Source organism: Pituophis catenifer, unplaced genomic scaffold, assembly GCF_029215685.1.
Source record: "Pituophis catenifer annectens isolate HBS135680 unplaced genomic scaffold, rPitCat1.0.hap2 SCAF_7, whole genome shotgun sequence".
In the NCBI taxonomy this organism is placed as follows: domain Eukaryota; kingdom Metazoa; phylum Chordata; class Lepidosauria; order Squamata; family Colubridae; genus Pituophis; species Pituophis catenifer.
Genome location: NW_027256887.1, coordinates 59,608,705 through 59,631,664, shown reverse-complemented (window position 1 = coordinate 59,631,664; position 22,960 = coordinate 59,608,705). Strand labels below are relative to the sequence as shown.

The following is a 22,960-nucleotide window of genomic DNA, read 5'->3' as shown; positions in this document are numbered from 1 at the left end:
TTTTCTAACAGTCCTTAATGCTTCCATTTCAGACTGTTTATTTTTATTCATTTATTATTAGATTTGTATCCTGTCTTTGTTTCCCCCAGAAATTTAACCACATAGAAATTTGAGAAGTAATATAATATAGAGTGAATGTCCAAACACAAGGTACCAATTAATTATTGCATGAGTGATTTTTGTCTTTTGTTAGAGCATTATAGGAATGTGAAGGGCAAAAATATATTCCCTCTTTTGATGGAGTTCCATGCAGTAACAGAGTCCTGAAGGTTTCTCTTGGTATTGATGATTCTGGCATTATATAATGAAAAAGTGAATTAGGAAACAACAGCAGTGCATCAAGCAATAGGGTAGTACAGGCATACTGATTTCACCAAGCACGCTAACCAGGTTTTGTCAAATTGGCCTAATTGAACAGATGAGTTCTGTTACAATTGTAGACGATCATCAGCTCTGGCAAGCATTCTACTTTTCTCTATATCTTCTATGTTTCCTTCCAGAATTTAGGAGTGACACTTGAGTGAAGCAACTTCATTCCAAGCTGTCAGGCCCCACTTCACCAATTGCTTCAAAGGGAAGAAAATGGGAATGAACAATAAATCCATTCTAGACAGTGACCTCAGTCTTGCTATTAGTGGAAAAAAGCCGTTGTTGCTGCACATAATGAGTGGGGGTTTGGCTGAAGACCTCAGGCAGCTTCTCAATACTGAACTGACGCCTGGTGGCATAAGCTTGTCGTCGAAATTCAGGATGGCTGTGATCCCAGCCCCCTTTGAAGACAGGGCTGCCTGCATTGGTTTTCATCACTTTAGTTTTCTGTCCTGGTGTCCCCAAGCCAATGAGAGCAGTGCCTTCTGGAAAAGGTGGGAGATCATTTCGATGAAGTGTTAAGGGAGAAAATGACAAGGTGCCTGATGATGGCATCTCCACCATGGGAAACCTCTTGTAGAATTCTTCTGGGGCACTTTCTATAGGGGAATATATGGGTGTGGGGAGGGGAGGGGATGAAAAGCAATTATTAAGTCGATAGAGATTCTAGTAGCTTTCCTGATGGCTACCCTCCCTAGCATCTCTATTCTGTTTTTTTTGTTTGCCTCTCTTGTTAGTGTCAGAAGAGGGTTAAGACTGTTATAATTAATTTAACCAATAATTAAGTCTTTCAACTTATTTCCAGAAATATGACAGCAGCTACAGCCTGAGCTATTCATGGCAGGCATGCTACAGCTTAGCCACTCATTGCTTAATATGTGTAAAACTTACCCAAAGAGGGAGGGAAAAACCCACATGTACAGGTGCATAATGTAGTGATTAATATGTGTTAAAGAGCAGCTAATAAACATTAAAGTATAATTGGGAACACCTCTTAGTCATTTCCTGGGTATTCAAAACACCCCCACTGCGGTAAGATTAAGAGGCACATACTCTTTGCCCTGTTCAAGCCTTTTTCATGTCTCTAAAATTGTTACATTTTTAGTTCTAGCTGTTGTTGTTTTTTTCTTCCCCTGTAATCAGGGGTGTCTATTTCTTCCCACCTCATCTAATCCTCTCTGACATTAGTGAAAATCAGAAGCTACAACCCAGAATGTCAACAACAATGAGGTGATGTCATCTGGTGCACAACAATGGGGGTGAGCCAGCAGGAAAACAGGGAGCTTCAGCCCAAACACTAAGGCAGTGTTCCAGTTCTCACTGCATTTGGTCCAAATATTCCAATAGCAATAACACTTAGACTTATACACCACTTCACAGTGCTTTACAGACCTCTCTAAGTGGTTTACAGTCAGCATATTGCCCTCAACAATCTGAGTCTTTATTTTACCAACCTCGGAAGGATGGTAAAGGCTGAATCAACCTTGAGCCCATGAGAATCGAACTGCTGAACTGCTGGCAGCCGGCAGTCAGCCAAAGTAGCTTGCAGTATTGCATTCTAACCATTGCGCCACCACGATTCTTGTCAATGCTATTTCAATGAGCATGCAAACACAATGGCACCTACCTACAGCCTTTAGAGTGGCATATTTGGCATAATCTGAAGCCTGGTTAGGCAAAACACTTGTCATTTGCAGCTGATTGTTATGTGAGTGTGACAGCCCAATCTGTGAGACTGTGGAGGAGTTGATCACAGCATTGTTCAGGTGTTTCTGATCTGAAGGCAAAAAAGGATGGCAAGTGTAAATTTCGATAGCCCACCTCAAGTAAGTTTACATGACATTTGCCAGCCCCTCAAACAAGTAACATGCATTGGTACTTCTTAGATTTTGCCATAGTCAGAGGTGATGGGCAGGGGAAAGGAAATCAGAAATTGGCATTTAAATACCATGGGCAAATGAGAAAGGAAGAGACAGCTTTGCCCAACAGTGAACTGAGTAACAATAGTAAGAATGCCAAAGAAATAGTAATATACCACCCCTTTTTGTATAATGTAAATAAGAAGACACATCCCCATCCACTTATTTTCAAGATAGAAATTTTAAGCATGTATTATTTGGAAAGATTGGATCTTTTGACTAGAATCTGTTTTATACTGGCAGAAAGAGTCATCTATGGATGCATGGAGACTGACTTGGTTACCTACTCTCATGATAATAGGCTGCATGTCTCTGCAGGAAAGACCCATATTCTACTGCTCCAGAACATCAGAATGGAATGATTTAAGGGACACAACTATGCCCAAGTCTTCCCTAACAACATACCTTGATAAGTATTTCTAAAGTTTACTTAGTTACTTGTAGATATGCCAACCACAGCAAGAAGTTAAACAGTACAACTAATGTATTGTAGATGAATTATAAAAGCTTAAGCCACTTATTTTGATATGTTGAAATGGCTATTTCCACAATTCAAAGTCAGAGTGGCTTTATTATCTGGATGTTACAATGTAAACATAACCAGAGCCTGCCAGGTTGGAAAAAATTGTCATATATCAATTAAATAAAAACAGTTAAAGTTCCACAAAGTACCATTTACCAACCTGGTATAGTGAGGTGGAAGGAAGGGAGAGCATGGTATAAGCATAGGGATGGCATTCCCTTTTCAGACTACCTATTGTCTAGAAGCGATATAGATATGGATGTGTGTATATGTGACTGCAAGGAGGTGAGGAGGCCGATTATCTTACCTTTGTTACTTGAGGGAGATCCCCGAGAAAGGCTATCACCAATCTGGACCTGCACACTGCTGATATGGCCATCAGGCAAGTGATCAGATGAGCTATGTCCAGGTTGCTTTAGAAGATCTGTGAGTGTTCTAGAAAAGATGCATGAAGAAGTTACTTGCCAACCGTCTCATGAAAAGATTCTTATTTATTGGTATCCACTTTTTGTACCATTGTTTAATTGTATTACCAGCTGCACTTGCTGCTCATTTGCTTACTTGGGCACCCAGGAAATACTTGTTATGGATGGTATATTTTCTTAGAACTTGAAACATTGGAAGTATTCTAGGAGGCTTCTAAGCAGAACATGGACAACTATCTATCAGGGTGTTGCAAAGCAGACTCACTACATTGACAGGCAAGTTTATTTCAATTTATGCATTGCTTTTCCTTTAGGGAGCTCAAAAAAAAGAGGAAAAAAAAACAGCCTCCCATCATTTTTATCTTGACAAGATTTTAATTTTGAAATTGATTTTAATTGGGTTGTTTTAAATTATGGGCCGAAATTATTTAATTATCTTTTAAACTGTTTTTTAAATTTTGTATGGTCTGTTTTATCTCAGCTGTTCACCGCCCTGAGTCCTGCTGGAGAAGGACAGTATACAAATATAATAATAATAATAATAATAATAATAATAATAATAATAATAATAATAATAGTAATGTTGTGAAATAGCCTGGGATGATAATTGCTGAGTGCTGCTGAAGGATTACCCTTATCAGAAAGGATGAGAGGAGAAAGGCTCCAAGGAAAAGAAGCTGTCTCTTAGGACACTTGGCTGTTGAAAGTGGTTAACAGTAGATGGAATATATAAACAGAACAAATTCAATTATCTTATTAAAAGAATTATAGAAAGGAATATGCCAGATTATCTTTTTTTATTCAAATGTTTGGTTTCCACTACAGCTACACATTTATTTTTCCCCCAAATGTTGTTCTTGGATGAATAAAAATTAATACAAAATAACATGCATGAACTTTGTTTGAATTTCTTATTAAAAACTAATGCATTGAGGACCATTTCACTGCCAAGGCCCAACCGTACGATTTTCCCTTTCCAAGATTTTCCATTGTGAGAACATGAAAAAATACTATAGATGGTCTGCAAAATTCCAGTTGACCACTAGGTGACTGTAAAGAGATATAGAAAATGTTTCTTGGCTTCCTGATACCGGGTAGTTGTGTGGCTTTTGAAACCTATATACTGTATGATGTGCATAATTTCCTTTTGGCTAGAGAGGAGAGATCCATTTCCCATTTTAAAAGTTAATAGTAACTTACTTTGGAACCAAGAGGCATCTCTCAGAATACCTTGCTGATAACTGGTTGGGAAAGCGTCAGAAAGCTAAGAGACAGGATTGGAGGATATGAACCAGAATATATGCTTCACCACAACACAATAGCCATAAATTGTGTGATAATGTGATAGTCCTAGATCTAGATCTTCCCAGTCACAACCCAATACTATTTTACACAATTTACTCTACATTCTACTCCACAGTTAGATTCACACAATGAACAAAGGTTTAATAGTAACCACAGTTGACTGGGTTCATACAATATATTGAGCTATAAAACTTGCTTTACAAACAAATATGTCTGGTTCAAATAGTGGGTTAACCCAATTCAAACCAACCATGTTAAAATGATTGCTGCTGAACAATGTTATTCTTTTGTCAGATGAAATCCAGCACAAGTGCTACATACTTTTCAGGGGCACTTAGGGAATGAGCTGCAGAACAACCTTGCAAGAAAATGATGACAATTTGCAAGAGATGATTTGAAAGCAATAAGATAAACTATGGAATACATATAGGGGGAAATTCTATATTTGAAAGATACCAAATTGTCTTTAAAGGATCTGTCTTGGATTCTCATTTTTTATTCCCTTCTATGACTTTATGTTTTTAATAGGTGCTAATTTGTACTTACAGGGAGTTGAATCTCTCATTATTTACCTAATTTTAATCAATTTTTGTAGAGTGTTAGGCTACAACTGGAAGGACAAAAGTTCAAAGCTCTCTCCTGCCCTGAAGTCACTAACTTTTGCCCTCCCTCTTTCCTCATAACATTGTTGGGAACAAACACGAGAGTCTGTACAGCCCGGGAACAACCAAGCAAGTGGCATAAATGTAATAAACAATATTAAATTCAATCAGTCTGTGACTCACATTCATGCTTTCAAGTGGCAAGGACCTTTGTTCCTGTGATAAATGAGAAGTGTTTGTTTCACAGTGGGGGAAGATCTGACTGTTTGTATCTTGGCAACATTTCAAAATTCCTAAAATTTCCCCAAAATTCCCAAGATAAAATCTTAGGGATCATAGAGGGCATTTTCTCCATTCTTGGTTCAAGATAGGGGCTTTGCAGCTGCAGCATCCCCAATGGGTGACCACCCAGTCTCTGCAGAAATACCACATGAGACCACTTCTTATCTTCTCAAAAAAACCATCTGTAGTTCTGGCTTTTTGCTAATCTTAGCTTGTCACTAACCACATGCCAGCCAAGAATTGATTGCATTTGGCTAACACATTTAATCTGACTTTTGAATTAACCCATTTTCTGCTTTCATAGAGTACTGAATTATAAACAAAGAACTATAAACAAAGTAAAGGGCCTGGGTACATATGACATGTTAAGCCATATAAACCAACCAATTCCTTAAGGGTAAAACTAACCAACTTTACCCATTGTGACTGTAAACTATGCATTTAACTGTCCTAGTTCACACATGTGCACAAAGAGATCTTGAGACAAAATTAATATATTCATACCGCATTTGCTTAATGCAAATGGATCGTTTTCATGCAGATAAAGGAGACTGATGCAACAAGCACCACTTCCTCACTCTCAAATTGATTCCTGTGAATTCCCTGCACTAAATACACAATAGGTTTTTTATAGCAGCAGACCTCATAGTACATCTCTACTGAATTTAAAATAGCTCTCTCTTATTTACTGCAGGAGTGTGTTATGAAGTACACTGTGACTCCCCTAACAGCAGATTTGTTTTTTAGAAGTCTTTATGGTATTATTTTTTTTCCTAAGAAATAGCTGAAGTTATCATACAAAGGTACATTAAAGAATTCATAAAAAGGTGGCAGAGACATACAAGCGGTATTAGATTTACAGACCTGTTTAGGAATCATAAGCAATTTCATGCATGTAGGTGTTTGGCTTACTGTAGAGCTGATTGTAATGAGAGGTTGTGTACTGACTAAACAACTTATTTATGAGCTCTCCAAAAATGACCCACTACAGAGGGCCAAACTATCATGAACAATCCTTCCAACCAGAAAGTAATAATGTTGCTCAGGGATGAAATGAAGGGTCCTTAGTGGTCTCTGAGCTTGGTTGTTTTCTTGCAGACATTTTGTTACCCAAAGTAGGCAATATCATCTGTGCCAGTGATGATGGCACTGGTGTTGGCATCCTAGGGTTGCTAATAGGTTTGTGAAAACAGTACATGAATTAAAAAAAAAAACCCAATGGCAAAAACTTGTTACAAACTATGTAAATCAATAAACCTCCTTGATGCAGGCAAAAGAAGGGACCAGGGTGTTAAGGTGCAAAGCAAAATAGCTAAGGGAAACCAAGGAATCACTCAATTAATCCCTCAGAGTGTGTAATCCTCCCGTTTCAGGGAAAATAGCTTCCATACCAGCCATTCCCGCTTAGTACATTTTCTTGATAGTGGGTGTGTACACACACATTGCCTGTAGTTTTATTTATTTAAATATATTTTTCCTGCACAGCCACATAGATGTGATGCATCTATGCACATATTGAAAGAGGAAATCTCTCTCTTCCGGAGGGTTGAGGAAAATAAAGCTCTCTGGGTCGCATGGCAAATTTCTCAGGTGGGAGATCTTAGATCTCATTTCAAAAGCTTTTATACCTGGAGCATGGAGATAAAAGCCTGTCTCAAAGAGGAACAGCAATGGCAGCACTCAAGGGCTGTCTCTGGGTGGAAAAGAGGTGCTGGCAGAACTGTCACTTTTGTGGTCAGCAGTTTGAGACACCAAGAATCTAGATGACCACCAGACAGCAACAAAGAGTTTTCTACAGATCTTTACTATTCTAGTGGTTGCTTTTCACAGTATATGTTGAGGCTGCTACACTTGCCTGCAGCCAGTGGTGGGATTCAAATAATTTAACAACCGGTTCTCTGCCTTAATGATTTCTTCCAACAACCAGTTCACCAAACTGCTCAGAAAGTTAACAACCGGTTCTCCCGAAGTGGTGCGAACTGGCTGAATCCCATCACTGCCTGCAGCCCTCTTTCACTGGCCAGCCCCCACCCACCCATCCCATCATGTTGTCCTAGGCAAGAGCCTTAGTTCCTGTATGGGTCACACTGATCCATAATGAGCAGAAGATGACCATGCAGGTAGTCTTCGACTTATAACAGTTCATTTAGTGACTATTCACAGTTACAATGACGCTGAAAAAAGTGATGTGTTTCTCATGTCTTATATTTTTCATACTTATGACCATTGCAACATTCCCATGATCTTCTTCTTCTTCCTAGCATGTTCCCGCTAGTGTAGGGTCCGCTTTTTGGATCATTAAATACCACTTTGCACAGTCAGCTGTGTCTCCAGGGCACAGGCCCGCAGCTTGCATAACTTTATTGATGGTGTCTTGCCATCTCTGTTTTGGACGCCCGTGAGGTCGCTGGCCATTAACTTTTAGTTGGTAGGCAGTCTTAGCAATGGTGGAAGGTGCTGCTCTCAAGACGTCTATACCAGTGGAGCCAGACTTCTCTCATCTTCTTTGGTGCCACACCAAAATGTTGTTGAATGGTGTCATTTGTGATGTGGTCAAGACGGGAGATGCCCAATATCCAATGGAGCATTCACATTTCCATGGCATTGAGATAGCTTTTGGTCCCTGTTGTTGCTGTCTAGCATTCAGTACAACAGGGTGGATGGTTGTCTTGTTGGTTGCCTTAACATCCCCATGAACATGTGATCAAAATTCAGACACTTGGCAACTGACTCATATTGATGACAGTTAAAGTGTGCCAAGGTCATGTGATCACCTTTTCTGACCTTCTAACAAGGAAAGCCAGATTCACTTAACAATTGTGTTACTAATTTAACAACTGCAGTGATTCACTTAGCAAATGTGGTAAAATGGGGCAAAATTGACTTCACAAGTGTTTCACTTAGCAACAGAAATTTTGAGCTCAATTGTGGTCATAACTCAAGGACTATCCATATTTGTTCTCTCCCTCCCCAAAGACTGAAGGCATAGCTGACCCCAAGGCAGCTGCAATACCTGCCTTGACTTTATTAGTGCCGCTGCTCTCTGCTGAGCTAAGCTGCAAAGCTGATGTGAAAAACACCATGGCTGTCTGGTACGAAACAAGTGTTGACTGCTGGACCTGTATTGCTTGTCTTTCTCTTGTGACCCGTGGGAATTGAGGAGAAAGCTTCTTCTTCTTCCAGTTTCTCCTGGAAGAAGACTCATCGACTGGCAAAGGTTTTAATGCTAGGGCATTTGTTGTTCTGAGCTTAGACCTAAAAGGCATTCCTATTTTAATGAGGCTTGTTTATCTCTTGAACTTGTGAATTGATCTAAACTGGCATAGGGGAGGAAAAGTTCGTATCGTCTCTGTGTAGCTCAGAAATAAAGCTAGAAGAAATTCTGTGGCGGCGATAAACCGTCCATCAAAGAAATAGTAAATATCTAACAGCAGAAGATGACATTGCCTTCAGCAGGTCTTCCTTGCCTGCATGGTTAGAGCTGAAACTGGTCACAGACCTCTCATGAATCACTGCCAGATGAGTGAAGGGCTGTTGGCAAGCAAGGGTACAATGAAGGGCATAATCAGTACTGGCACAGAGAAGCAGTTTACTGATGAGGGCTTCACACTGACTTTTGAATTATTAGGTTGGGAAAGTGCTCTGCTAGGGTTGAGGAGAAGAAATCAGAAAAATATCAATAAATTCAGAGACATGAGTCACATTTAGAAGTCAACATAATTTAATAAGCAGCATTCATAATAATATTTCATATTTTATGTGCTATTTTTCTAGCCTTTTCACATCAATAAATTATAATAGAATGCAGTCCTTGTTATGCTGATAAAAATTCCTGTCAGTTAGTAACATATTCTCCTGACTCTCATTGCTGTCATACAAAAGTCCACATGACTGAATGGGTAAATATTTTAATGGCAGCGATTGGCTATTCATTAACCAATAGCATCTCTATCTTATCCTCCTTCCAGGAGGATAAGTGAAGCTCGTGAAGTGTGCTCGTGAAAATGTATTCTGACCCACAAGAATTTACCAGTGACAATCAAAGTTAGTCTGTTCAATTGAAACACTTCCCCCCAAACAATAAGGGAAGTGACACAAATAACACACTAAGGAAATGGCATGGACAATTCAGAAAACATCAGAAAGTGGTTAAATTATATGTAAAACATGGGCTGGGAGATGAGACATGATGACCAAAATCATGGCAATAAGATACTGTATAACATTCCAGTTGCTAGACCATACCAGTGATGCTGTGACGAGCTAATGAATTAAGGGTCATTGAATTTTCATTGAGCTAATTATATCAATGTCTTAGAAGCTCATTTGGATTAACTGCAAAAAACATTTGTTTCATCATTTGCCTATTATTTCTGATTACTTGGGATCACACACATGGGAGAAATGGAAGAGGTCCTAGGAATTCCGAAGCAAGACTATCAAGCAAGAGATGCTATTGGTAGAGGAAGAAAAATGTAACAGGAAAATGTAAAATGAAGAGCCTGGTGGCGCAGCAGACTAAAGCACTGTTATTAACATCAAGCTGTCTGCAATTACTGCAAGTTCAAATCTCACCAGGCTCAAGGTTGACTCAGCCTTCCATCCTTTCTAAGTTAGGTAAAATGAGGACCCAGATTGTGGGGGCAATAAGCTGACTTTGTATAAATATACAAAAGTATGAAGGCTATTGCTTAACGCATTGTAAGCCGCCCTGAGTCTCTGGAGAAGGGCAGCATATAAATCAAATTAAAAAAAAAATGAGTAGGAACTTAATATCAGAACAACTGATTTAATTTGATGGTTGGAAGAAGATCATAATGAGTCCGGAATTAGTAAACTACAGTACATTTAGCTTCTATTCCAGTTCTCAATTTATAAACAACATTATATATCTCAGCTGTGTTTAATGACATTTATTGTTGCCTTTGAATTAATTTTGATTCCTGGAAGCTGCCTGGACAAATCCATACATTTTCCATGGCAACAGTTTTGGAAGTAGTTTGCCACTGCCTTTTACTAGGCTGAGGCAGAGTGACTGGCCCAAACCCACAAAGCTGGCTTGTAACTAAGGCAAAAGTAGAATTCAAGGTCTCTCCATTTCTAATGTGGTGTGTGTAGTGTGGTATAGTGTGCTAGGAAAGAAGGGAAGTCAGATAAATATAGGAAGTAAATGCAGGGTCTTATTCAACAAAATTCAATTCAATATTAAGAAAAGTAAAGTCTTACACTTAAGTCAAGAAAAACCAAATGCACAGGTATAGAAGATGGTAGTTGTCTCAGCAGCAGTAACTGTGAAAGGGATCTAGATGGTGGACAACCACTTAAATATGAGCCAGCAGTGTGATACATATACCAAAAAAAAAAAACCTAATGCAGTCCTAGGCTGCATCAAAAGAGAGATAGTATTAAGATCATGTGAAGTGTTAGTACCATTTTCTACTACTCTGGTAAGACTTGGAATCCAGATCACCAAAAAAATAAAATAAAAATGCTGAGACACTAGAAAATGTACAGATAAGAGCATTGCCTCATCCATTAAATCTTCAGTGCTTGTAGAGATTTTCTTCCCAGAATCATCAAATTCACTTCCAGTGGTTGCATGTTAGCAGCTGTGGTTTATATATAGCCCTCCTCCTGTCAGACAGCTACGTGCACACCTGCCGTTTTGCAGAACAATTCCACACACAATCACTGATCCAATGTGATTTTAGGTAAAAGCTCTATCTGGAAAACGGCATGAACACAACGACATAACATAAGCTGCAATGTTAAGAACCCAATAGAAGCCTGATAAGCCTGATTATCAATGTGTACTACAATTACAGGGTTGTTTAATCAAAACCCTGGAAAAAAGAGAAAACTTGGCCGTGTTCACTTTCCATCATTGCACTGCCCACAGCGACCTTTCTTTTAACCGAAAAGTTAAGCACAGTTTTGCTTATTAAAAGATTGCAAGTAAATTACTAACAAACAATTAGACTTAGAACTGGAACTCTTCCTATTGGGGATCTTAAAAAAAAAAAAAAATGTGAAGGGCACAAAATATCTAGTACTACACATACTGTATTAACTGCTGCCAGGATTGCCTATGCTCAATGTTGGAAACAGCCATGTACACCCGCAGAGAAACTGGTCATACAAAAGGTCATGAATTGCGCAGAAATGGACAAATTAACACTGAGTTTAAAAGATAGAGACATCGATATTTTACAGTGTGTGGGAACAGTGGTATAACTGGATAGAATGTAGATAGATTGAAGATAGATAGTTATTAAGTATAAGTAATAGATAAAAGAAGAATGTAAATATGCACAATTTAATTTTTGTAAATAATGCATGAATTATTGTCACAAGAAAAACACCACAATTAGCTGTTGTTGAGTGAAATAATTTGTTATGTTTTTAATTTAATAAAAGTTTAATAAAGTGTTTTTAAAAAAAAGATTGCAAGTAAAGAACCCTATGACTTCTTCTTTCATAGGAAGGAAGTGGATTAATAGACTAAATTTCCCTAACAGAGTTAGAGAGCCTAATGCACTTATGTTGTTGTTGAATGCCAAATCTCATCTGTCCTCGATAACAGCACAATTTAATGGGAACTGTAGCCCAGCTACAACTAGAGGGCCATTGATTCCTGATCCTGTGCTTTTAGGAAAAAGTTCTAATGGAAATCCAATCCACATTCTCTACATGTATCTAAAGCACTGGATCAAAGGACTTTCCTTCGTCTGTCTATTCCTATGTTTTCTGAATCCACTCTTTTCCAGTTGGACAGGAAACTTATTATATTCACTTTATTTTACAGCATTCCCTAAATGTGATGCCTCTCTAACAACATAGCACCTTGCATTGAATTTCTTTGAGGCATCATGTCACTACCAACCAATCAAGCCATTTCCTCGGGCAACTATACAGCACTGCCAAGTTCTAGCTAAAGATAATATTAAGACAAATATACTGCTCAAAAAAATAAAGGGAACACAAGCAGAAGACATCCGAGATCTGAATGAATGAAATAGCCTTATTAAATACGTTGTTCTTTACATACAGTAGTTTATACACTGCTCAAACAACTAAAGGGAACACAAAACTACTGTATGTAACGAACAAAGTATTTAATAAGGCTATTTCATTCATTCAGATCTCGGATGTCTTCTGCTTGTGTTCCCTTTATTTTTTTGAGCAGTGTATAAAGATACAGGAAAAGTAATGTAATGTATTGTAAAAAATATTAAAGGTGTTCGAGAATAAGTAATTGATTATAAATCTAGTTAGAAATATGCAAAGTTATAAAACATATTTAGAAGTGTATTTTCAGAATATATAATCAAATATTAATTTATATCATTTTAATGCTTTTTGAAAACAACATTAAGGTTTATTTATATAGGTACTTCTCTTGTTACACGGTATTTATTTTCACTCTTTCTATTTTATGACTTACAGGAAATGGTATTTTGAAAACACAAAAATGGCAAAACTGATTCCATTCTGAACACTGTAACTGAATTTAGTCGAATTACATTGAACTGAATTGAATACTTTATTTGGCCAAGTGTGATTAGACATACAAGGAATTTGTTTCCCGTGCAAAAGCTCTCAGTGTACATGCAAAGCAACAGGATAATAATAACGATAATCATAATGATCACCATAATCATATAATGCTAATAAGAGAGGGGAGTAAATAAGGATAAATAATAATACTACAGCTATACTTCATTAGATATACATAGTTTTGAATTTTCATCAAATCATATTTTGAAATCGTGAGTGACATACATGGTCATAATAGGGTTAGAAATTTTGGGTTGGTCCACATTTTTAAGCAAATGGTACAATCAATGTCTAACATTTACCGGATTAATTTGTAGAGAGAACATAGATATTGATTCTGCAGATCTTCAGTTTCTCAAGGAAGTTTTGTGTAATTATATATGTATTAGAGAAATATGTGTGAACACAAAAAATAAATTCAAAATTATTTTTTAACTGCACAATAATTTAGAAATGTGATTGAATGATTAAATACGTAAAGAACAGAAATGTGTTTCCTATATCACTACTTATAAGTTGCTGTTCTTCATTCATCCAGTTCCACAATGTACTTTTACTCACTTTAGAAATACATGTATATTATAATCCACCCCACAGTCATACCATCTGCTTGGGGATTGGTTATCAGTCCTACTACCTTTCATTGTTGACTTCTTGGCTTGTATTACTAGGCTATCTGGCTTGATCCCAGCTGCATCTCAGTGATCCAGTCCTTATTTAGACATTATCAGTAGCCACCTCCATTTCCATCTCTGAACAGAATTCCACACATTGCCTAGAGAGTCCCTAACATTAACAAAAATTTAAGGATGTATTTCTTTTTACCGTCAAAAGTGTGTCTTAGTAACCTAGTTCAGAAAATATAATTCTGTGGTAAATACGTTGCCTGGGTTCTGTATATCAACTTTTTCTGAGAAACAAGAGATTCCAAAATTCAGAGTTAGCTGATTCCTTTTATTAGGAACAAACAATACTTTTTATTTATTTTTATTTATTTGTTAAATTTATTTTCTGCCTAACTCACCATGGGGCTACTCTATGCTGGAAGAGGGTATGCGACCTTTTTGAATTCCCCACAATTCTTCTTTAACAGGTTAAGTAGTTCAAAAGCAGGCAAAGTGGAAGAAATAAGAATGGGGTTTTTGGATATTTTGAATATTCTGAGATTAGCTGAAAGTTGTACCAAAACTGGACAATGATAATTAGATGCTTAAATGGGCTTAGAAAACAACATGTGTTTGCTATTTTGCTTTCTGCTGAGTTGAATTTTGCATGAAGAACAAGGAATTCCTGAGAATTAAGTCCACTATTATCTGAGAATCATTATCTCTCGGTAGTTATGCAAAATAGGACAGTACAGTATTATCATTTCTGGTTCTATTGAAAATGACTGTACCTGTCACCCAGGAATTCAAATCTGTAACTCAGAAATATATCTATTCTAATGTATAAACATTCATTATGATAGCAACATTTTCAAGGCAGGCATATAGTAAGCATAACAAATGTTATTCTATTTTTGTGATGTTGCATGTGGAAATGCTCCCCGGCTTTCCTGGTTTCGGATAACATGTCATTTTTTTCATTATATTAACCTTCATTAAGAAAATTTGTTGGAGAATATTGGGAACCCAGATAAACATCAAGGTTAATGTAAATAAGAATATTATCTGCACCACTGGATTAAAAAAAAATACAGGACTGTGTTTAGGAAACTTGTTTAACACTCAATTCTACACTCTCTCACTCTGACATCATTCTTAGCACTTGGCTAATTCTGGGAAATGTTACCCTTACACATTTAATTTAATACAGATGTACCTGAAATAAAATAACTTGTAAAACGTGCATAAATCATAATGATGCTATTTTGATCCTTCCTTTGCCTCTTCTTGCCATTTAGACCAACTTGTCACCTCTCCTTTAAATAGATTTCATTCTGCACATATGTCACCATACAAATAAAGCACTGGTGCACCTTTACCAATCAAAGCTTCCCTTGTTTGGGCAACAGAGCTTGTTGCCATAATTCTCACAACACTATTGGCAGATTTGACAGCATTATTTAGGCCCAAGGCATTATATTTATGTATATCTTATTTTGCTTTTTTATGATGTAGGACCACTTCCTACACCTTCATATTTATGTCTGCAGCAGCCTTGATTCTGATTCAAATGTCATAAGAAGCTTAAGAGTGTGATATATTTAGTTTTAGCTTATGTTATGCACAAATCCAGATATCGCAGGGTATATGTGACTTATGTGACTGACTTACGGCATGTGTAAACTTTATGCTGCTTGAATGTACATGCATGCCTGCAATTATAGCAGACTAGATACTCCTCAGATAAACTCCTGCATTTTCATCTACAAGATATGCCTTCATTCTTGTATCTTCGCCTGTTCCTAGGAAAATCCTGTTAGACGTGCTGCTATCATTTCACTTTTATTCCATACCAGAGCAGCTCCTGTACCATTTCTTCAAAGAAAGAAATGGAATTCCTGTCCTCTATCAGCTTCTTCCATTTGTTATAATTGTTGTGGTCAGGGCATGTTATAGGCTAAATCAGAATGAGAGTACTGATTCTAGAAGAAGATACAACAAGGCTTATATTATACCAATTAAGGCAGAGTAACCATTGAGACTTGAAGACAATGGGAGAAAAAGGAAATACCATGATGACTCTGGCAGCAATACACACCCATACAGAACAAAGCAGGGATTGGGATATAAAGGCACAGCACAGCTCAATTAATAAAATAATTCAGCAAAAAGATCTCAATCTTCATTTAGCTGTATTGATCCTAATGATGACTGCCTTCTGATTCTCTGTCCCTTCTCTGGGTTGGAACAGTTTTCTTATCTGATCAAAGATTATGGGAAGAAATACCTTCTCTTGTGATGGACAAAGACAAAAAAGAGCTGCTTCCTTCCCTTTTAAAAGCTTATCTGTGACCAACTGGAGAATTTTTTCCAGAATAATATAATTTAGGTTTCCTAACATGTTTTCAAAGTCATTCAGCAAGTGCCTTGAATCTCCTGCTGATTGGTTGAAATCATTGTCCCAAAATGGAGAACATCAGGGCTTGACATAATCTAAACAGGGGGTCTGCCACCTTAAACACTCAAAGAGCCATTTGGACCTGTTTCCCACAGAAAAGAAAACACCGGGAGCCACAAAACCCTTCCCGTGCCTGACTATTTCTTGAGTGGCCACAAAACTAGCATATGTAGTTTGTTTGTTTATTTGTTTATTTGTTTATTTGTTTATTTGTTTATTTGTTTATTTGTTTATTTATTTATTTATTGTCAAATTTCTATACCGCCCTACTCCCGGGGGACTCAGGGCGGTGAACAGCCAAGATAAAATACAGATAATACAAACATTAAAAGTCCATTAAAATTATTAAATATTTTGGCCGAAACAAATTTAAAACACCCAATTTGTAAAACAGATTAAACGATTTAAAAATTTAATTTAAATTTAAATTTAAAAGGGAGAGTTAGGCCAGGCCTAACTAGTTGAATTAAATGTTTTATTTCCTTCTGAAACTTTTATTTTCTTGGATTTATCCATTATTGGCCTACCGGGGATTGAAAAGCTCAAGAAATAGCATGATGATGGGTGTCGCACATTGGTTGTTGTGACAAATATTTTGAGTGGCAGGGAGCCGCAGCAGAGGGGTGAAAGAGCCACCTTTGGCTCCAGAGCCGCAGGTTGCTGACCCCTGATCTAAACCATTCAACAACACCATGGACTGATTCACAAAGGTCTTCGTTTCTCATGTGGATCTGATATCTGTGAATGACTAATTTCAGCATTCCTCACTCTAATACCTTTTTGATTTGGAATATTTCAGAATATCGTCAGAGACAAATTCCTTAGCAGTGTCAAATGTTAAGTATATTTCCTCCCATTGCAGCTTCATAAACTGACCTCCCCAATATTCTATAGGTTTTAGAGACTTATTGGTTATTATATTTTTTAAATAATTACAAATTAGCTACCAGCTAATAGGTATGTTACTACCGTACAGAAATGTGTGAATAGTCAATGTAGAACTGTACTTTAATAGTCTTCCTTTGCCTTGCAAAAAGTAAACAAAATGAGTTATCCTACACTAGGTATTTTGTAAACAACTCCAGATAAATGAAACTACTCATTATTCCAGAATAAATGGTTTTAGAAGTGCAGTTTTTAAGCCTTTATAGACTGGGTCTAAATATTTTTGCGCATGGAATTAAATGCAAATAGTTTCTGACTTCATTTAACATGAATGATTCTTAGCATAAGCTAAGAAACGTAAACCATGTAGAATAAGAATCCCCATTGTTGGCACCCATCAGAATGATGGTCTTTAGCTTCATTATCCCTGGATGGATGTCCAGAGTCCATGTTGGGTGAAAATGATGGGAACTGTAGTCCAACGTACTTGGAAGCTACCAAGTTAGCGAAGATTAGATGCAAAGTGTGAATAAATTAAAAGGCTTGGTTCTTCCTCATTCTTGCCTAGCAAAATGCAGGTAATAAAACACTAGTTTTGTCCTTTGTTGAGCAGAATATTTCTCTTCATCTGCATTATCTACACCATACAAAACTCCAAGAAAGTTCAGCAATTGCTCTTTGCATCAAGGTTGACCAAATCACCTTCATTTAAATTTCTACTTTCCAGTCAGATATGGAAAAATAGCTCAGCACAGATCCCAATTTCCTTTCATATTAGAGAAACTATATCTATAAATGTTTTTCATTTATTATAAAAGTAGACTAAAACAGTTTTCAAATAGGCTGCAATTCTGCCAAGCATAGAAAAATATGTTTGTTTCAAGTTCTAGGTGTTCATTCATTCATTCAAACCAAGTTATGTTGGCCACAGTTGTATCTAAATGTTGCATGAACTAATTTAGGTCATTAAAATAACACCTTTACAATATTTGTATTTGTATGCCTTCATTTGTATGCCTTTATTTTGGAGTACAACAAAGTGTACTGGTATGTTTCGCTGGCCAGTAGTACATTAGCACTGTATCCTTAGGTGCACTGATATATCTTCAGGTATTTGTCCTTATATGTCTGAAGCAGCAAAATTTGGGTAATAACCTAAGGCATTATATTGTTCAGTTTTAATTTAGTTACGTGTCAATACAGCTATTATGGTTTGTAAATGACAATGGTAACTTGTGTCAAATTGTTATAGTTATACCAGGGGTGAAATGCTCCCGGTTCGGACCGGATCGCCCAATCCGGTAGCGATGACAGCAGGTGGTTCAGAGAACTGGTAGCAAAAATCCCTGCCCCCCCCCATGCCCAGCTGAGCCGAACGATTATCAGAGGCTTTTTAAAATTATTTTTAAAAGCATTTTTTCTACAACCTCTTCAGCTGAAAAAATGCTTTTAAAAGTAAAAAAAAAAAGCCTCTGATGATCACGCAGCTCAACTGGGATCATCAGAGGCTTTTACATTTCACCACTGAGTTATACAAATCATTATTAAAACAAAACCATGCTTTAGTTCAATGTACATTATGCCAATTCAATATTTTTCCCCAAACATCTAAAATTTACCTGGCAAAACATGGCTTTTTTATTCTCTCCAGAGCAACAACTCCCAACCCCCAAGAAAAGCAGCTGCCATTTCTCTACCTGGGAATCCCTAGATTACCCTTACTTTGCTATCTCTTTTTCTATCACTGCCGTATCTTGCCTTCTTCTTGGGCTCCTTCAATTACTCACAGAATCTAATTGAAACAAGATTCTATTTCTTCTCCATTATGCATGCAAGCTCAGCCCTCTTTTAAAAGTTCTGATCTACTCTGTACAGTTCTCAACATTTCAGTAACAGGACACGCCTTAAACTTTATATGAATTAAAAGCCAGGGATAGCAGAAAGTGATAAATAATATACTGTATGCTGATAGATTCTGGCCTGATTTAATCCCCAAATGTCTGATAGGTACAAGTGAAAAATTTCCCTTTAAATTAGGTTGTTGAAAAAAAGAATTCCAGGTGTGAGAGAAAAATAAAAAAGAAATTGGAATTGCTTGTGTTTTCTTTAAGCTGGTCAGAAATTCCTGGGCTGGCCATGTGCTCAAAATCACCTTGACCTTAATTCCAAACCCATTTGCTAGCCCAAGCTATATTTTGCATATCTAATAGTACAATTGATAGCTCTTAGGTTTCATACCACTAATGCTGCTCACCCTACAACAGAGCCTCTGCTTTCAGAATTGGAACTTCTCCTGGATTAGGAGAGGCTGTCATTTGGTGTCAGCTAAAAAAAGTTACAGGTAATCCTTGATTTACGACCACCATTGAGCCCAAAATATCTGTTAAGTCAGAAATTTGTTAAGTGAGTTTTGCCCCATTTTACGACCTTTCTTGCCACAGTTGTTAAGTGAATCACTGCAGGCATTAAATTAGTAACCCAGTTGTAAAGTGAATTTGGCTTCCCCATTGACTGCTTGTCAGAAGGTTGTAAAAGTTGATCACATGACCCAGGGACACTGCACCATAAATATGAATCAGTTGCCAAGAATCTGGATTTTGATCACGTAACCATGGGGATGCTGCAAAGATCGTAAGTGTGAACAACTTTTTTCAATGCTGTTGTAACTTTGAATGGTCACTAAATGAACTGTTGTTAAGTCAAGGACTATTTGTATTTTCTCAGTGGCTATAGACCAGAGACCAGGATCATGATATCAGAGAAGGCTTTTTAAGGGAGTTGTTTTATGAAAATATTTACATCCTGGACATAAACTGTTTCAACTCCTACCCTCAAAACGACGCTATAGAGCATTATACACCACGACAACTAGATACAAGAACAGTTTTTTCCCAAACGCCATCACTCTACTAAACAAATAATTCCCTCAAACTGTCAAACTATTTACTCAGGCTGCATTACTATTGCTATTGGTCTTCTCATCGTTCCTGTCACCCATCTCCTCCCACTTGTGACTGCATGACTGTAACTTTGTTGCTTATATCCTTGCGATTTATATTGATGTTGATTGTTTCCTAGTATGATTTGATTGCTTATTGTACCGTATGACTGTCACTGGGTGTTGTGCCTTGTGATTCTTGACAAGTATATCTTGTCTTTTTATGTACCCTGAGAGCGTATGCACCAAAGACAAATTCCTTGTGTGTTCAATCACACTTGGCCAATAAAGAATTCTATTCTGTTCTGTATACATTTAAAAGGTTTTTTTGAGGGGTTGGTTCCCCTCTAAGCAAAAGGCAGATACTTTATGGAGAGAACTGCCAAATCATAGGAGAGACTCCCTCTTGAAATCGTCCCAAAGTTTCCGCCTGTGTTGTTATTGAAATCCATTCAGAAAAAAGAAAGAAAGAAAGAAAGAAAGAAAGAAAAAGAGGAAAAGAAAGAAAAAGAAAAAGAAAAAGAAAGAGAAAGAGAATGGAAAAGAAAGAAAGAAAGAAAGAGGGAAAAAAGAGAGAAAGAGAAAGAAAGAGAATGGAAAAGAAAGAAAAAAAGAAAGAAAGAAAGAAAGAGGGAAAAAAGAAAGAAAGAGAAAGAAAGAGAATGGAAAAGAAAGAAAGAAAGAAAGAGGGAAAAAAGAAAGAAAGAGAAAGAAAGAGAATGGAAAAGAAAGGAAGGAAGGAAGGAAGGAAGGAAGGAAGGAGCGGGTGGGTGGAAGCCTATTGCCTTTTGATTGGCAATACATAAGTAATCTCTCCGGAAACAGCTACAGAGCCATTACCCACCAACTTGAATTTCTACCACAGAGCAGAAGTTACACCCTAGCCTAGCGAAGAGGGCTCCCGCGAAAAGAGCCAGAAGGCTGGGTAAGCGCTGTGCTCCCTCACAGAGAAGAGCCATTGCCAGCGGGGGTCGCCCTTCACGGGATGCTGGGGCCCGGCGCTACTAGGATTGCCGAGCTCCCCACTCGCGGCTGCCCGCCCTCCGCTTGCCAGCCGCTCCGTGGGCAGCCGCGGGGTCAGCAGAGGCAGGCGGTGCATGTGGGGGCAGGAAGCCTCGGGGGATGGCCGGGAAGGAAGAGGAAAAAGCCGCTTACTCCATCCGGGCGCCAGAACCGCATTGAAAAAGGTTGCGATGCGGCGAGGGAGGGAGGCGTCTCCCGCTTCTCTTCCGCGCTCTAGTAGTTCATCGCGCCCGATTCCACCTACTCGACTCCCGCAACCACCGAGGGGAAAAAAAACGCCAGAGCAGGTTGCTAGGCAGGCCGCGCTCGTGACTCGTCAGCCCTCGCGGCGTCGGAAGATGCAACTTTCCCTTAAAGTGCTGCGGGGCGGGGGGGGGGCATCATCAACAATAACACCACCAAACAAGGTTTAAAGGCGAGGGCGTGGGAAGACGGCTACACGCACACACCCGTTTGTATGATGCAGAAAGAGTTTGCAGTAGCCGGAATGCTAGAGAATATAATGGGGAGTAGAGTAGAGCCAGAACCAGAGCAAAACTCGCCCAACCTCCAAATAGCTGGCATCTTAAGACCGTAAAGTTGTTTGCCTTCTTAAATGGTAGAGGTACAATCTCTTAACCCCTGCCCTTCTTGCTTCCATTATTATAAATTCCATTCATTGCATCCCCTTCAGTTTCCTATAAGGCTTTCTGGCCACGAAGTTGGGAAAGTGCCTTTCAAACTTTCTCACCCCTTCCTTCAAATAAATTCAGCTTAGAATGCATTGCTTGTACCACGTTTTGAAACTGTTTTGCAATCTACCAACCATCTGTATGCAAGCATATTTCCTTAGAACAACCGTGTCCCTTTAAACACAGGCACCGGACCGTTCAAACCTTGCTCAGTTTTCTACATTTGTTTGCTTTAAAACTGTGTGGGGAAATACGGTGCATGTTAAAACATTGAGATTCCCTCTTCATTTACTTAATGACAGCATTAACTTTAATTCCAATCTCATCAATTAAGGAGTATACCTGTCCTGGTAGCACTATACTTCAGCTCTTTTACTGTGAAACTTTTCACAATATATATATTTTATAGAAATATGGAGTTTTTCTATCTATACACCCTCCCTTTTAAAATAATGTGTTTTTGCTAAATATCATTTTTGACTCATTCCATCTATTTGTATGATCCTGTTGTTCTTTACAAGGCCCTTCTGTTAGTCTATATTCTGAGAATTTGGACCTAAACAAAAAGGTAACTCAGGACAGGGTGAAAGTGGAGAAAAATAATAGATTTTAATTCACTTTGTAAAATTTAACACCCAGAAAGTTAAATTAAAGTACAGGAGGAGCATTTTTGAATATCCAATGCTGTGGGGGGAAATTCCAAATAAGATAAACATAAGGAATACCAGGTGAAAATGTATTATAATGCTTTACCTGGACATGGTAATCTCAGCTTGAGGGCTCTGGGATTTCTCCAGTCCCAGTTTGGTGAAGATACCCACCAGCACCATGATGGCCACCACACCACAAATAATGTATACAATCATGTTGGTCTTGTCCTTGGTAGGATTCTGAGGAGTCTCATCCACTCGAGGTGGTGGTTGGCCTGTGTTGACCCATTCTGGTGTCTCATAATTTGAACAACCACTTTGATCAAGTTTTCCACTTGTGAATTGACAGCAGAAGCGGTAACCACAAGTTCCACAGCAAAAATTATAGATCCCTGAATTGCAGTTAAATGGAGGATCCCACTGGCCCATCACATCATAATAACCAAGGCACCGCTCTCCCCCAGAGATGGACTCTGTGGGGGCTACAATTGTGTCCTCCAAGATGGGACCCGAAGTGGTATTGGTTTTGACCTCCACCTGCAGTTCTGACTCACGTTTCTGAGGATTAAGTGTTCCGGTCCAAACTTGTCCTGGGTCCATAAGAACTAAGCAATAGAATCCAAAAATACACCGTTCCATCTGTATGCCACTCCAGCTCACTAGTAAAACGGCTTTCTCTTTCCAAGACTAACTTCCACAATAGAGAAGACCTTGTTTTGTTTAGCAATGCAAGAAAGAGGATTTTAGA

General features: G+C 38.1%; 1 protein-coding gene across 1 annotated transcript; it reads right to left on the bottom strand.

The window, feature by feature from the left end:
• Window positions 1-258: 258 nt before the first annotated feature.
• On the bottom strand, window positions 259-22,851 carry SHISA8 (shisa family member 8). The gene is made up of 4 exons (XM_070947663.1): window positions 22,316-22,851; window positions 3,119-3,246; window positions 1,997-2,146; window positions 259-968 (listed from the first exon to the last, which is right to left on the bottom strand). Exons 1-4 carry the CDS (start codon window positions 22,849-22,851, stop codon window positions 607-609), a joined length of 1,176 nt encoding a protein of 391 aa, XP_070803764.1. The 3' UTR covers window positions 259-606.
• Window positions 22,852-22,960: the final 109 nt, after the last annotated feature.

Bases quoted from the DNA above. Each gene is read 5' to 3' on its own strand.
- SHISA8 (XM_070947663.1), bottom strand. From the start codon at position 22,851: ATGGAACGGTGTATTTTTGGATTCTATTGCTTAGTTCTTATGGACCCA. The intron at 3,247-22,315 runs GTAAAGCATTAT...CATCTTTTCTAG, and splicing joins GCTGAGATTACCATGTCCAG to AACACTCACAGATCTTCTAA. The intron at 969-1,996 runs GTAGGTGCCATT...ATTCCCCTATAG, and splicing joins TGCCACTCTAAAGGCTGTAG to AAAGTGCCCCAGAAGAATTC.